At 32.9% G+C, this 15,241-nt stretch overlaps 2 protein-coding genes across 3 annotated transcripts; both read right to left on the reverse strand.

Moving 5' to 3' along the window:
• Positions 1-8,733: 8,733 nt before the first annotated feature.
• Positions 8,734-12,602, reverse strand: LOC121125054 (TBC1 domain family member 25). Of its 2 annotated transcripts, XM_040720157.2 has the most exons (3): positions 11,703-12,602; positions 10,105-11,332; positions 8,734-8,921 (listed from the first exon to the last, which is right to left on the reverse strand). In XM_040720157.2, exons 1-3 carry the CDS (start codon positions 12,600-12,602, stop codon positions 8,875-8,877), a joined length of 2,175 nt encoding a protein of 724 aa, XP_040576091.1. In that variant the 3' UTR covers positions 8,734-8,874. The 2 variants fall into 2 exon arrangements, with proteins under 2 accessions (XP_040576091.1, XP_071747599.1); XM_071891498.1 differs by lacking the exon at positions 8,734-8,921 and having other exon boundaries at positions 9,713-11,332.
• LOC121125055 (RING finger protein 141-like) lies at positions 11,770-13,420 on the reverse strand. The gene has a single exon (XM_071891500.1). The coding sequence runs from the start codon at positions 13,418-13,420 to the stop codon at positions 12,734-12,736; it is 687 nt and encodes a 228-aa protein (XP_071747601.1). The 3' UTR covers positions 11,770-12,733.
• Positions 13,421-15,241: the final 1,821 nt, after the last annotated feature.

Raw genomic sequence — 15,241 nt, forward strand, 5'->3', positions numbered from 1 at the left:
AAGCCAAAAAATAAATAGAAGTACATATAAAAAAGTGGCTTGAGCACAAAGCAATCGTACAAATATACATGAAGATAGGAGTTTAACATGCAAAAATGAATTGAACATAAGGTTTAGTCAAGACCATATTCTATCAAACCTTATATAATATTCTAAATCAGTCTTATATTGTTATTACCTTCATTGTTATTTGAAACAGCGTTCATGGACAAAAAAAAAAGGCTATGTCCCGTATAGTATTGTGCCAAAATAAGTATTTGTATTTTGGTACTTTTCGATACTTTTTTTTGTCTATATCACATTAAACAAAAATTTCGTTATGAGTAAGTCCCATCCATTTAGAATTTTTAGATGTTTCTTTTTGGAGCTAGATCAGAGATTTGATGACTTATTTAATAAAAAACTCTTTTTTTATAAAGAACTATATTTGCATGGAGTGAGGGGAAGGCTCAAAAATAGTGGAACTGCAAGTTCCGGTTCGAATATCAGTTAATTATAGTCCGTTTTAAGAGTGTTAGTAGACTGGTATCACTATAGCACCGGTATAACAAAGAACAACGGTCCCGGGTCTGGCCCAGTTTGTGGATATATAAATTGAAAGCTAGGTACCTTCCGGTTCTTGTAAAAAAGGTCATACAAGGAGTTATAAATCGTAAGCATTTTCGGTATGTAAAAAAAAAAAAATAATATGGTAACTCTGAATATTTGATAAATTTTTTAGAGAAGAGCAGCTCAGCCTCAAAATTTTACAAAATTTCACACATGAAATGACGAACAACATTAGATTAGTTACGAGCAGCCCTGAGATGAGGTATATAAACACAAATACCACAATTGACTCCGTTACTATTCAAGTTGCCAACAACAAAAAACTTCCCGGGGTAACAATATTTACAAATTTAGTCAAGCATATAAATTGTTCGGAGGGAGTATCTATGATATTGGACAAAAGTATGAGTTGTCCCATGATAGAGAGGGTAGCCTTCTCTTTGCTATCTTTTTTTACGGCATTGGACCACGTGGAACGGCTCACGGACTGCTTCTTCACCAACCCGTCATCGTCATCTTCAGATTTTTCAAAAAAGCTTTTCTTGCCGTTACCGCCTTAAAATTTGATCGGTTTTCCGCTTCTATGACTATCACTGATGTCTTCACCATTGTTGACCTTAACTCTGGCCCTACCTGACCCCCTGGAAGACATTAAGGGTCTTTACAATATCAGAATTGCTAAATCCGGCGCGGACTACACGAGCCACTTTTTGCCTTTTTTGCTTCATTTTCGTTAACATTTATACTAGAGACTTGGTAAATAAAGCGTTCAAAAGGTAAACAATCAGTTGTTCTTTTTTATTCACACATTTTTTGCATAAAATTAATCAAAACCTCTCAAAAGGCCATTAAAGTCATGTTCCAAAACTTTTTGACGCCCCGGTACAAAACTCAACAGTTAAATTTATATGTGCAATGTAACTGAAATGATTAAGGTTCTTGGATTACGTAAGAGAAGGAATTGGGAACAAGAGAACTTATTTTTATGCGCACTATACATTAGTCGTCATAGCATTCCCTTTTCTTTACATTAACTTAATAAACTTACTCCCTTGAATGAACTAAGAATGGATAAGTGAATATATTATTTTTCCAATGATGTTAGATCGTAGTATTGGCCCAGGATGTAAAACATCATCAGTCAAGTCATGAAAAAGCATACCTTTATTATGTTCACATAAGTTCTCATTGAGTATCTAGGCGAAAGAAATAGATAAAGAACCTCAGAAAAGTTAGGGCGGATTAGCCTTATCCTTCAAATATTCCAAAAATTAATTAGAAAAATTCAGAAAACGATCCATCTTTACTTTCTGTAGCCACTACTCAGCAACTGGAGGTATCAGACTTAATAAATATAATATCAATAAGAAAAATGCAGATTCTGCTTTAAACCATTTCGCTTTTGGACATTTTGTATTAAATCCATTTTGCCTCAAGTATATTTCGCCTTAAAAAATAAATAAATGAGGTTTGTACATTGTTATAGTCTATTCTTTGTTAAAATTGATGTTCCCTCTAAATTTTTGATCAAAAAATGTAAGGCGTATTACTTTAAAACGCATTAAATGGTTGTTTTCTTTTAGAAAATGATAGAATCATGTCTCAGAATTTCAATGCATACACTAACTAAACCTCACTATTTAACGAATTCGAACCAAATACAAAATTAGTATAATAAGAAAAAAAAAAAAAAAAACACGTCAGAGATTCTAAAGGAAGAATTGTTTATCACTTCTCCGTTAGTAATTAAAATCATTAATAATCATTAACTCCATCATTATTCCAACAACAACAACAAAAACAAACATTAAATGCATTTTATAGTAATAAATATTGCATTTTTTTTATTTCAACCAAAAATAAACAATAACGACGTATAAAAATCATTTATTTATATATTAAGGCGAAATATTCTTGACTCAAATATGTTTATGATATATTGGGCTATATGTAAAAATGAAGTATTGTCACCTCTTCCATGATTTCTGTTCAAGATTGTTTTTATATGTACAGGTCATCTATGATTTAATAAGATAACTATATCAACTGATAGTAAAGGAATGAATAATTAAAATGATATAGGTTACAGCAAATTTGAAGACTTCGTTAATAAAATACAATTTTCATTATTGAGGCGGAGGTCTAGTTGTTACGTCATCGGCTGTTCATTATGTTATCAATTTAGTATAGTAACTATTTAAATACGTAGGTACTCCAGTATACCGAACAAAGCTACTACATTGTTACAAAAGTATTGCTACTCCCAAAAAAATAATTTTACCCATCAAGCCCATCTCGAAGAAAAGTTGATAAAAATGATTTTTATTTTTGCCTACAATTATTTGCATTATATAATACAATTGTAATATAAATCTTATGCTGTAGCCTTTCAATGAACCTATTTCAACTATCCCCGGTCTACCCTACATATATTATGATGATCCATGATTATCATTAAAAAAATGACAAATGATCTCGATAGCAAATATTTTTTCCACAACGTTCAATGATGTATACAGTTGTATAAAATATAACCCACCGGTATGTTTCAAAAGAAGAAACCAAAAATTAAAATGGTAATTATCAGAGTGTTAATTTGAACAATGTTTGGGAGAAGAAGCTAATAGCTGTCATGAGGTTTCATACATTAGCTACGAGCAGCCTTGAAGTGAAGGAAATACACACAAATCCCACTCCGTATCTAGTCATAGAATATAGACAATAGCTCATAAGTTGTTGATCCTCAATTCTACTCTGATTTCTTTTAAGGACTTTGAACTAAAACCCTCTTTCTAGAACATACATACTTATTCCTTAAAGATGTTGAACAACTCTAAAGTACAGATTAATATAGATATTTGGTAATAATGAGTATTCAATTAACTTACTTAGAATATTATAATAAAGATCAAATGTAAACATTCAAATTTGAACCATCCTCTTTAAGCTTCTGTTCTTTTTTTCTAATGTATCGTGTTACATTAGTGATCCCCTGGTCCGAACCTGTAGAGACTTACATTTATATATATCCCCCAATAAATCCTCAGTGTGAATCTCCATTATCCGTGAGCTCTTTATACCTATATGATCCCACCTCAAAAATGGAAAAATAATGATAGCAGCTATTGTTAAATATTAAACCCTGATCCGTTTGCAACTACAATAAGTCACGCGCACGTCTAATGTCATATTTTTTATAACTATAATTATGTACTTAGAGAGTTCTTGGAGGTGGATCTTTTTCTGTGAGAATTTTGACAATGATTATGGTTATATAACTATATATGGTTGTTTTTTTTGTAATAGACCCATCCCTTTCTAAAACCATGGGCATTAGCCCAAGAAATACTAAATTTATTTAGATAATTCATCTTCATCAATAACTTGTCAGGGAACAAAATGATGGAATCTTTGATTCCTTAATTATGAGTTATCCGACTGCTGCTTTCATAAAGATTCTAGAGCTTAAATTGCATCGTAATAATTACAACCTATTGTTTTGCTAACCGTCAATTTCACCTATTTTTTCCCCTTATTAAGAATAATAATCAGGTATTCGACTGTTTTCAATTATCTCTAAATATTTTCTAGTTTTTGTTGAATGCCAGGTGATATTCCATTGGGATAGAAGATCTTCATTTGTGTTATGGGAGTAGGAATAAATTCTTTTAGGCCTGTTGTGAAGAAGGGATTAAGGGACCTAATGAAAATTAATGTTCATCAAAATCTATTGACCACACGTGATGAAGTGGTCCACCACTAGTTAGGTAGGTATATAATATTGAATTAATGCATAATTTTTGATGATTTATATATATTAATCTACTCAACTTTTTCTTAAATGGTTAAGTTATGTGTCTACATATATTTAAATATTCAATGCAAAGTTAGACTTAATCCAGTAAATACCTATATATTCTGTTAAATGGAATGAGGTGTGAAATGACTTTAAAAATAAAGTAATTTACTGTATCACATGTCAAGGCGTTACCTCACTAACACAAAAATATATTGTAGTGTATTTGTTGTCAGCCGTCGATATTTTTACTTCTTTTATCGTTATAAGTGCTCTGAACTTTGATTGCTTGAATTATAATTATCCCTTGTTAAGCTGTAAATGATTGCCAACATTTATTGAATAATCATTCTAAAGTTTGGAAGAATTGCCAAATTACCGAGTGGTCCATTAAAATCAAATAACTTTGAATTTTAAACTTTAACAAGATATAATTTATCAATTAAAAACAGAATTTCAAAAAAAAAAAAAAAAAAAATACTATAAATAGATGTGTTTCTGAGCTCTCTTAATCAATAATGTAGCTGCCCTTAGCCGCAATGATGTCTTCCAGGTGGCGGCAGATGGCTTGGCACCCGCTGCGGATGTAGTCCCCTTTCATGGCTTCCAAGTGTTGGCTGACAGTGACTTTGAGGGCCTCGGTGTTTGTATGACGGGAACTGCAAGCCTAACCCTCGATATGCACCCAAAAGGTGAAGTCGAAGGGGTTGGTATCAGAGATATAGGGGCCCAAAAGTATCAAAAAAAAGAACTAAAAAGACTTATACAAAACTCATTCAAAAGAGTCTTGCAACGGAGATGGGTTTCTTTGATTGCTGGTGTCAAAAGTGGACTCTTCACCGCCACAAGGCTATTTCTACACACTTTTTGTATAGTTTTCTCGAGAGTCTGTTGTGAAACACTGAGGTCTCTTACATAGCCCTGATGGGCTTAAGTGGATTGACCTATTATAATACTATTTATTTCATATCGTTTAGAAAAATGAGTAATTTTCAAACAAAATAGGGCAAAATAACCAAAAGCAGTAACAACCTCTTTTGGGCGTCCACTGCGTTCACCATCTTCGTTGTGCATTTCACCACGTCTAAACTTAGCATACCAATCCTTGATGGTTGATTTTCCTGGGAAAGTATCCGGGAAAAAACGGCTAAATATAAGAGAAAATAACATTGATAGAAGGGAGTAGACATTTTTAGTACTGCGGTCTTGGATACTCAACAGGCAAAGGAAAGGAGAGTCAGCTGTCGCCAGCCATCTTAGGTACCTATAATTTGTATATGAAGATATATAGGAGACTTCTCTCTCACTTTTAACATTGGAGGCACAACAATATTCTCGAAGCTGTACAAGGCTTAAGATAAGGATAAGATTCAAGTTCTTCTCCTTGCCCTTTTAATCCAAATTCATTTATGCACTATGTCATCTGTTAATGCCTATAATCGGAATCCTTCTTTTAGTTATAGCACTCAACGTTCAGCATCTGCATTCACTTATATCTTGCCCTCTGACCTTATCCTTCTTATTGATAACAAATGTTATACAATAAAGTCAGTGTTCTTTGAGAAGCCATGTTGTATCAGAACCAATAATAAACTAGAAATATAATATACACATGATATTTAAGACCTTTGAATCATTGATTCTTTAGAAAAATCTGTTTTGAAAGAGACTTTTCTGTAAATTCTTTTTTAAAATGCTCAGAAATTAGGCTGCCTTCATGATGAAGCCTAATTTTAGAATATGTCAAGATAATACGTTTTTGTAATATAAGTATATGGTTATTTAATGGTGAGCTGTCAAGACTATGAGATTCAAGTTCCTTAAATATCTAAGATTTATAATTGCATACCTATTTATAGGACACGACTGCTAATAGTGTTTTGTATCACAGTAGCTTTGGTCTTGAAAACTCCTTGAATTCTGAGTCTCAAGAGACATTTTTCAGTTTCTATACATATTTCCAGTACAATTTTTGATGGATAAAGGAGACCTCCATTGGATTTCCTCGCAATTAAAGAATTGCGATAGCCTCCGATTTAAGAATATCAAAGGATGATTGAATAAAATCCGGATCACTATCCACATTCGAATACCAGTTTCGAATGGCACTGAGACTAGGTAGGCATAAGTCAAAGGTCTTCCTTACATAACTACATGCTTTTGTCGAGTAGAATGACAATGTCAAAGCAAATGTTCGGAGCTCAGTTGAGTTGCTACTGTGACTTCCCTTTATACCACTTCCGATTTGCATTCTTTTTAAAAGGTTTTTAGGAACGTCAGACATTATATCAAGAATGGGTAAGAATGGCGAGAATGATTTGAATATAGTAGGCACAGCATTTCCTCTCATCCTTACAACGTCCAGAGTTCGATTGAAGGATTCCGGAGTAAAATGTTCTTAACAAATTCTCGAAAACTTTTTGGGAGTAAAGTCATATCACTTGAGATTCCTTACCCATTGTTTGCACCTCTCTGGATCCTGGGTCGGAAAACGATGATATGAAATTGAATTGCCAGCAGCATACTTGTTTTTGCAACCAAATGCGACAACAGACATGGTAATCTTCAACTTGTATGTACCAATAATTTGCATTCACTTATTTATGAATAAGTAAAGTAACTAAAGATGGCTGCAACAGCAGAAGGGTAACTCACTCTTTTTCTCCTTTTTATTCTATAGGTTGTGTATCCAATTATTACTTATTATATAGGTCGGTGATGTAAATACAATGACATCATCTAAGTCAGTCCCGCCGGATTTTGCACGTTTAACAAACAACGGTTGTTAATGTATTGTCAGATAGTCTCAAATAATCAGCAGTATCGAATATTATTTCATATTCCATTATTTTTTGTCATATGCAGAGTAAATCCCTTTTCAAAGACATTTCATTAATAATAAAAACCAAGTTGCTGAACTAGTTTATTAATAACTTATTGTCACGTTTTTATTAAGAGAAGTCTCAGAAAATATATGAAATAATATAAAAGGTTATATCATTCCTATTTTCAAATTTGTATTAGAAAAATTAGTTTTAAATAAGAGGTAATTGAGGTAAGTATATAAGCTATCGTATATATATTAATATATTTTCCCCAAAAAGGTATATAAGAGAAAAAATAATATTAATAGCTGGGAGTATACAATTTTAGTACTGCGGTCCGCGCACCTAGATGTTTCTCTTTACCTTCGTTGTACCTGGCAATCGTGATACTTAGATAATAAAATATATAAAAAGCATTATTTACAAATTATATTTCACTTTAGTGTCTTTTTGGGTATACAATCGTTTGTTTTTATCTTTACTTTTTGTTCAAAAACTACATAAAAATAGTTTATAGGGCATAGGCCATTCTTAGATCCTAAAAAAAGGATTTTCTAGCTTCTCACATCTTATAGTATTTGAAAAAATGCGGAAACTTATCAAAATTCAAAAAAGGATATTTTTGAATAGGTCTATTGTAATATATTAAACCATGACGTCACTTGTATTTATTGGGATTACTAATAAGTAATATATTATTTGTTCTTCGGATTTTTTTACAAAAAAAAAAAAACAATCAAAAACAAAGCCCCCAAAAAAAAAAAAAAGAATATATATATATATATAATCCTGCAGGTGCCCCTAGGAAGCCCATAATTTTCTGAAAGCATATCCAATCAGCAATCATTTCAATTAAGATGGAGCCATTGTCATAATTGTTAAATGCCAGGGTAGATAAATAATTTAGTTATATAACTCAAATGAACGTTATTTTTTGTTAATTTTTAGTGAAAATGGTTTGAGGCGGAGGTTTGCGCTCTACGGAATGCCCACTCTAATTTGTAATGTTTTTAAATTGACAGTCCGCCTATTGTGTGGTTACATTATCTTTACATTTCTAATTTATCAACTCGAGTGCACCTTACACGACACAACACTATTTATTCAAAACTATGAGGGGTGCAATATTTTTATTTATTATAATTAATTTTAGACATTTTTGTATTTTATAAAAGACAAATCTTATTCAAAACAAGCGTTGGAAAATAATAATAAAATATATAAATATGAGAGATAATATAATTAATTAATTATGAATAAAAAGATAAATACTATATGTATATAAATTGAACATAAGTTGACATTTGGATGTAATGCGGAAAATTAATGGGTAAAATTCTTGTTCCTTTTTGTAGGTTGGTACAACTGTTTTGGTGACACTGGGTGAAGAGTAGTGAAGTGAAAATGCGCACATTTTTAAGTTGTGGGTGGATACAAATACAATAATATATCTACTTGTACAATTGTAACCTTACACGCGTAAAAATCCGTGCATTCTCAATTCTCAAGTGATGACCAACCCTATCAAATCAAGTGGCAAAAGGAATATTTGTTGCAATATCTTGGAAAAGCGACTACTTTAGTATTACCTCCATAAGTTCACACACTTTTAACTGAATGTACAAGGTGAATTCAGAATTCTGCCACGAAAGGAATATAAAGTTGCATACGTCAAAAGCGACATCTTGCGTGGGAAAAATACGTTTATAAGACTTTGTTTTTATAGTTTTGGTGATGACCAAATTTCATATCTAAATTTTCATTTTAAAGTTTGAATAACGCTTGGTTTAACACATTACAGAAAGTATAAGTCTCAATAATGTCTGAAGAAATATTTTTTGGTATATATAGTAGGTATTATGTTTGTATATAAATAATAATAATTATTGTGAAAAAGTTGAATTAGAAAAAATAAAGATATTATATAAATATCATTGCATTTTTATAATTTATTCATTTGATTAAGTAAAAATAATTTATTATTTTCGATAGTTGAGGATAAATGAATCAGAAGGGAGAAAATGCATAAAAAAAAAGGTTTGAAATATACATTTTAGAGGTTTCCGATTCCTAGCAAAACTTTGTCAAGTACCTAAAATACAGTAACATATCACTTGAATAACGAAGGTGGAAATAATGTATCAAGATTGTTTTTTTCATCAGGTATTAAATGAATACTCAAAAACAATATATTGTTTAATACGAATACGAAATATGTTACTATAGATCAAAAATTAACTGCAATTGAAGGAGATGCCACATATGTAACACCCCGTGTTTAAAGAAATATACCTAAGTGCAAATCTTTTGTGTTTCTTAATATACTCTTAGCACGTTGCTTACAAACTCATATTTTCATTTTTCCTATTAGCAAATAACATCACTCAAATAATTGATAGTAATTATGATATTAACGTTAGAAAATGGTCATACAGTTTTTCCCTTACGATCTATCGGAAACCCCTATATCATTCATACGGAGATATACAGCGTATGCATTTCTGTGAGTAGAAATGCATTTCATAATATACAAAGACGAAGAGAAACAATATTCATTTATTTCTTTAACGTCATTAGACTTAATCAAGTGTTTCATTACGCATTTAATTTATCATCATTATATTAAGTATAATCATTACAATTATTTTTTAATCTGACAATGACCGAAGCTTTGGTTACAAATTAGTATATAATATCTTAGCATACACTGTATACTTAGATACACAAATAAATACATAAATTTGTATATAAAACTTTGTGAGATTACTTCTTCAAAATAAAGCTAGCAATTCCCTCACTCAAGCAACTAGAAAATGAAGCAAAATATGTATACAATTTTGCATCTCCAAATTAATGATTGTGCTACCAACTCTTTATATACATATATGTATGTAAATAAACTAGATTTTTAGCAAGCGTTATTAAACTGCTCACTCGAATTAGTCTCTGAGAGAGACCAGTCCTCATTTAAGTACTCTGCAAATAATTTTCGGGCGATGTGTAGAGTCTTTTCAACATTGTGTCTACGAATGAGTCTATCAAAATACATGGCAATTTCCTGGTAATCAAACTTATGGGATAAAATATGTCCACGGTGCTGAATCAGAATGGAGATACATAAAAACATTAAAAAAGGATTCCCGTCCCCAAAGTCTGTGGGAGGAGGCAAGCGTTTGCAAACAATTGATAAATTACTTCCATTAGCCTGTGAATAGCCCACTTCATTTGGGTCAAAAGGATCAATTAAGGCTACTGTCGAAGAGGAATTTAACTCCTCGATATCAGACATTTTGTCTGGAACTGTCGACGTCTCTTCATTAGAATGATTAGTATTATCTCCCCCTTCTGATTTCTCAGACTCGGATGAAGTTGATATTTTGGATGTAGAATGACTAAATTGTTGATGGGCATCTGTGCTATTACTATTATTACCATTATTTGTGGTGGTAGCAGTAATGTTGGAACTATTGGTATTATTGCCGCTCTTCACGGAGGCAAGCTTATAGAAATCATGTAGATCCTTGACAACTTTTTTCACTTTATCAGCACTCACACTTTTGGTCATTAAATCGTAGTCTACTTTCCGAATCCGATCATTAACAGATCCATCAGATTGAATCCGAGGTCGGCAACCCTCAGTCGCCAAAGATAGATTTTTATGTCCTATCTTGGCGTGCTGAGATATTTTATCTCCAAGTGAAGCATCTGAGCTTCCAGTCCGTTTTCGAAGAGCAGCAACACGAGCATAGGGAGTGTCAGATATTTTTTTAACAGTTGGAACCTGAGTCGAAGATATATCTTCAAACTTGACTTCATAAAGAGGTAAACCATCTTCTTCCTCCGGATGAGAAGGAGGCAAGGAGGACCAAAGGACTTCCAGGACTCGACAAGAGTCCTCAAATGAAAATTCTCGTTTCATTTCTAAGAGGAGCCATCGGTAACAAAATAACAAGTCATCTGCTCCATGAAGTTTCAGGTATGCGAAGAACTCGGGATCGTAAAACATTATTCCCTCAGATAAGTGATTAAACTTCTTCGTCATGGACTTTCCATCAGAAAGGAAATTATTTTTCAATCTTTTCATGAGAGCACAGAAAACGATATAGGACTGGGGTTCATCCAACATAATAACCAAGAGAGGAGCAAGCAGATCCGACATACCCTATAAGTAAAGAATCTAATTAACAAAGTATTATTAGTCAACGGCCATCATCCTTTCGTATCATTAAGGTTTGTAGTTATTTCGTAAGAATTTAGTTTAAACTATTATTATTAGTACTATTATGTCACGATGGATATGAAATGAGCATTTACAGAGTTGAAAAACATACATATTAGTCAGAATTTTACATAATTCATATGGATGTTTTATATGTAATGCATCATTACACATACTAAAAACACTTGTACAAATTAATGATGATGTGTGATAAATTAAATAAGAAACATAAAGTTACACACACATATATCTAATATGTAGGTACTTAGTTGAGAGACTACAAATTAATGGCCGATCTTTTTTGAATAATTACCTGGCAATATCCAACAGAGGGATGATTAAGAGCATAAGTGGTTAGAATATTAAATAGAATATTCACATTTTTATTTTCCTCCCCGGCAAAGAAGGAATGATGTCTATCCGTTCTAAAGACATCCTTCTTCACCATGTTAGTGATTAGTTTGATCTGGTCAGTCATAGTCCCTTGGAGCATAATATCAGTCCATGTTTTTTTAAGAGCATGATACTCTCTTGACTTATCCTTGATATAACTAATCCTTTGTTTACCATTTAGACCCTTGGGGTATACTCCAAGAATATGCTTCCACACCACTTTTCTCAGAGGTGGTTCAATCCCTCCTTGATATACAGCAAGGCGGAGCTCTCGCGGATGCGTTAGCTCTCCTACCCCATCCTTAAAGTTTTGAAACTCCTTGTCTGCAAGTGGACTATTTCTTCCCATGACACTGTTACTATATTGGAAATTATGGTGTGAGGATAGGGAAGATGAGGATGACTTGAGAAGAGATTCTTCAGCAACAATGAGAGCTCTTTGAAAACGTTGTGTAATACTAGGTAGGGTTTTTTCTACTTTTTTTTTTAAATAGTGAACACTTGCTGTCGCAGCTTCTTCCACGAAGCCCTTTCGATCAGACTCTGCTATTTTAAGACTTAAAAATGGATCCGAAGAAGAGATAATAGCTGCATCTAAGTCCCAGTCTGATAGGAGGGGAAGCCATTCATCGTCTGAGGATATAAAGGAAATACAAAAATGATCTCCGACGTCAAAGGCTCGAGTAAGGAGGCTTCTCAATATTTCAAATGACGTCAAATTTGGGTCAATGGAAAACTTTCTATTTTCTTCGAGTCCAGAGAGTTTGATACATTTTGCTTTGACACGAACTGCATCTCTTTCATACTCGAAAATGGACATGATGGAATCAAGCCGTTAGACCTGTGACCATGAGTGACTGATGAATGATGGAAGGAAATGACTGTTATTATGTATTTAGTTTGTTAGTTAGTTGTCAAAGAAGACGCTTTTAATGATAAGGATACATTGACCTATTGTGCGAGTTCCATGAGAGATTTCTGTATCTCAGTGACAATTTCTGCAGAATCCGGCACGTCTGAGATGACCCAACTATCTTGGGTTGAAATAAGGATCTCTCTACAAACAGGACATGTTTTGTGATCCACATTCCATTTTTCAATGCAAGGTACACAGTAAGAGTGGGCACAGGGTAGAATGATCTCGGGCTTCCTCTCAAGACAAATGCAGCACTCCTCAAGAGACGTGGCTGCAGACTCCTCTTCCTCCACTTTGAGGAGTGAAGCAGAGAATAAGGCCTTGGGTGATGCTGGAAGGGATGAAACGGCCTTACTTTTATCTACGGCAGCTGCAGTGTGAACCAGAGAGTTGTAGACTTGAAGGAACTCCCGGAGATTCAGAGGCTTGTAGGAGTCTACTTCCTTGGAGGTAGAGTCCACTTTGACACATGCAACCTTCACAGTCGCCTTCCAAAAAACAGTGGAGTCTGTTCCTTTCTTCACTGCAAATATCAGTTGCTTCCCATTCGCGTCCAGGAACTGGCAGGAAATGTCATTCAGGTCCTTCACGGCAGAAAGAAACTCTTGATAGTCGATTGAGGCTATTTGCTTGATGCTCCTTGTTCGACGATACACCTCTTCAGTCACAGAACCCAAAAAGGCCTCCTCAGACCCAATAGGACGGCTCTTCACTCCACCCATTCTTCATTACTCTCTAACCACTCCATTCCTAATAAATTGAATCCGCAATAATCCCTCCACGAACTTCTGGATCCTAATGCTGGAGAGGCAAAATCCAAGATAAGTCTATTCTATAACAACAACAAGTTTTTTTTTTTTTAAACAACTAAATATTAAATTCCCCAATGGAAAAGCAAGTCCCTTTTTTTGCTTCTCCGTCTTTCACTTAATGAGTTATTTATATTAAAATATCATCTATTCATTGAAATGAAATTTCCTTGTTTGTCCTTCCTTCTCTCTCTCCCTCAGCTCCAGTGTGTCACTCATCTAGCAGCTGTCTGCAGTACTTCTCCTTTATTATTATTATTATTATTATTATGTACACAAATGATTGGTGCTAAGTTTTTAGACATTATTATGTGAAAGATAAGCTTTCGAGCCTGCATTTCCTTTTTTTTTAAATGATACTGTGCAATCAATAATTAGTTTGATTTGCAATAATTATATTTTTAAAATAACTAATTATTCTTTTGCATAAGGTTTGTAACGTCATCTGGAGGAAGTACGCTTTCTTTCTCTCTAGAGTTAACTCTAAGAGTTACCATACTATATTTTTTGATGTCAATACTTAAATCTAGCACGTCGTTACCTATATATTGTATCTCGTGTAAACCTTCCTTCGAAAAGAAATAGAAAATAGGCCCTCAATCAGTTAATAGTTAGCTAATTCTTCGCAGTTTCAGATTTTTTTCTCCCTTTTTCATTTACTTGAACCACGAAAACACCTTCTTAAAGAAAAGCTGAAAAGAAAAGTAAAAAAAAAGTACTAAATCCAAATATTTGAGCTTGGTTGAATTACCACTTATCTAATTGACATGATAACTGCATAGATGTTGCGTAAAGTTTATCTTGCACAATCAGATTGTACAAATTGCAATTTGCACGTCCCATAAAGACCTATTTAATAATAAGTCCAGTAATTTTTATGGAGCATTAGTTTGTAAACGAAGCGAAAGTGAGTGGCGCCATTTAGCGACAAAATAATAAACTCACTAAATAATAATAAAATTTGATATAAAATATATGTGTATGTAACTCAGATAGAGGGCGCTGTAAAAATTATTCTCATCATGTGGCATTTTTTTAAAACGCCAAACTACAGAATGTCACAACACCTTGCGGATAATATTTTTTTTAGTTTGCTCATGCCTTAACTAATAAGTAATAATATAGGGTGGCGGCCATGTTCTAATTTCCAAAAAAAGAGGACAGTTGTGTTGATAAATACTTTGAAAACAAATAAATTTAAAAATAAAGTATTCTTGCTTTTAGAAAATATATATTGTAGCATTTTGTTTTTTTTAGTACTTTGAATCTTGTTTTTTTTTCTTACAAAAGATATTTTGGATTCATATTGTTCTTTAATTCTATTTTTGTCAATTTGTAACATGCATCATTTTCCTCTTATAGACCGGACGTTTCATGACTTAATAAATGTCTCGAGCCTTTATTTAAAATTTGATTTAAACAAAAAAAAAGCCCTTCTTAAGCCTTTTTGAATAATGTAATTTAAGTCCATAGCTCATTTATTGACGTTTTTGAGTGAAGAATGTTTTAAAAATAAATCTTTTTTTTTTCTTTAAAAGGTCACCTATTTCTATTTTTATGAGTTTTTTTTTTTTAAATTTCATCTTGGTGTACATATTTAGAAATTCTATTCACTACGGACCTCCATCAAGACTGGGAAAGTCACCCTAAAACCAGCCCTATTCCGGGTCAAAGAGGACTGTGGGTATCTCTAATTAATCTCTCTTCATTAATTAATATTATTCATAATGTAGC

The sequence above is a fragment of the Lepeophtheirus salmonis genome, chromosome 10 (genome assembly GCF_016086655.4).
Source record: "Lepeophtheirus salmonis chromosome 10, UVic_Lsal_1.4, whole genome shotgun sequence".
NCBI classification, from domain to species: domain Eukaryota; kingdom Metazoa; phylum Arthropoda; class Copepoda; order Siphonostomatoida; family Caligidae; genus Lepeophtheirus; species Lepeophtheirus salmonis.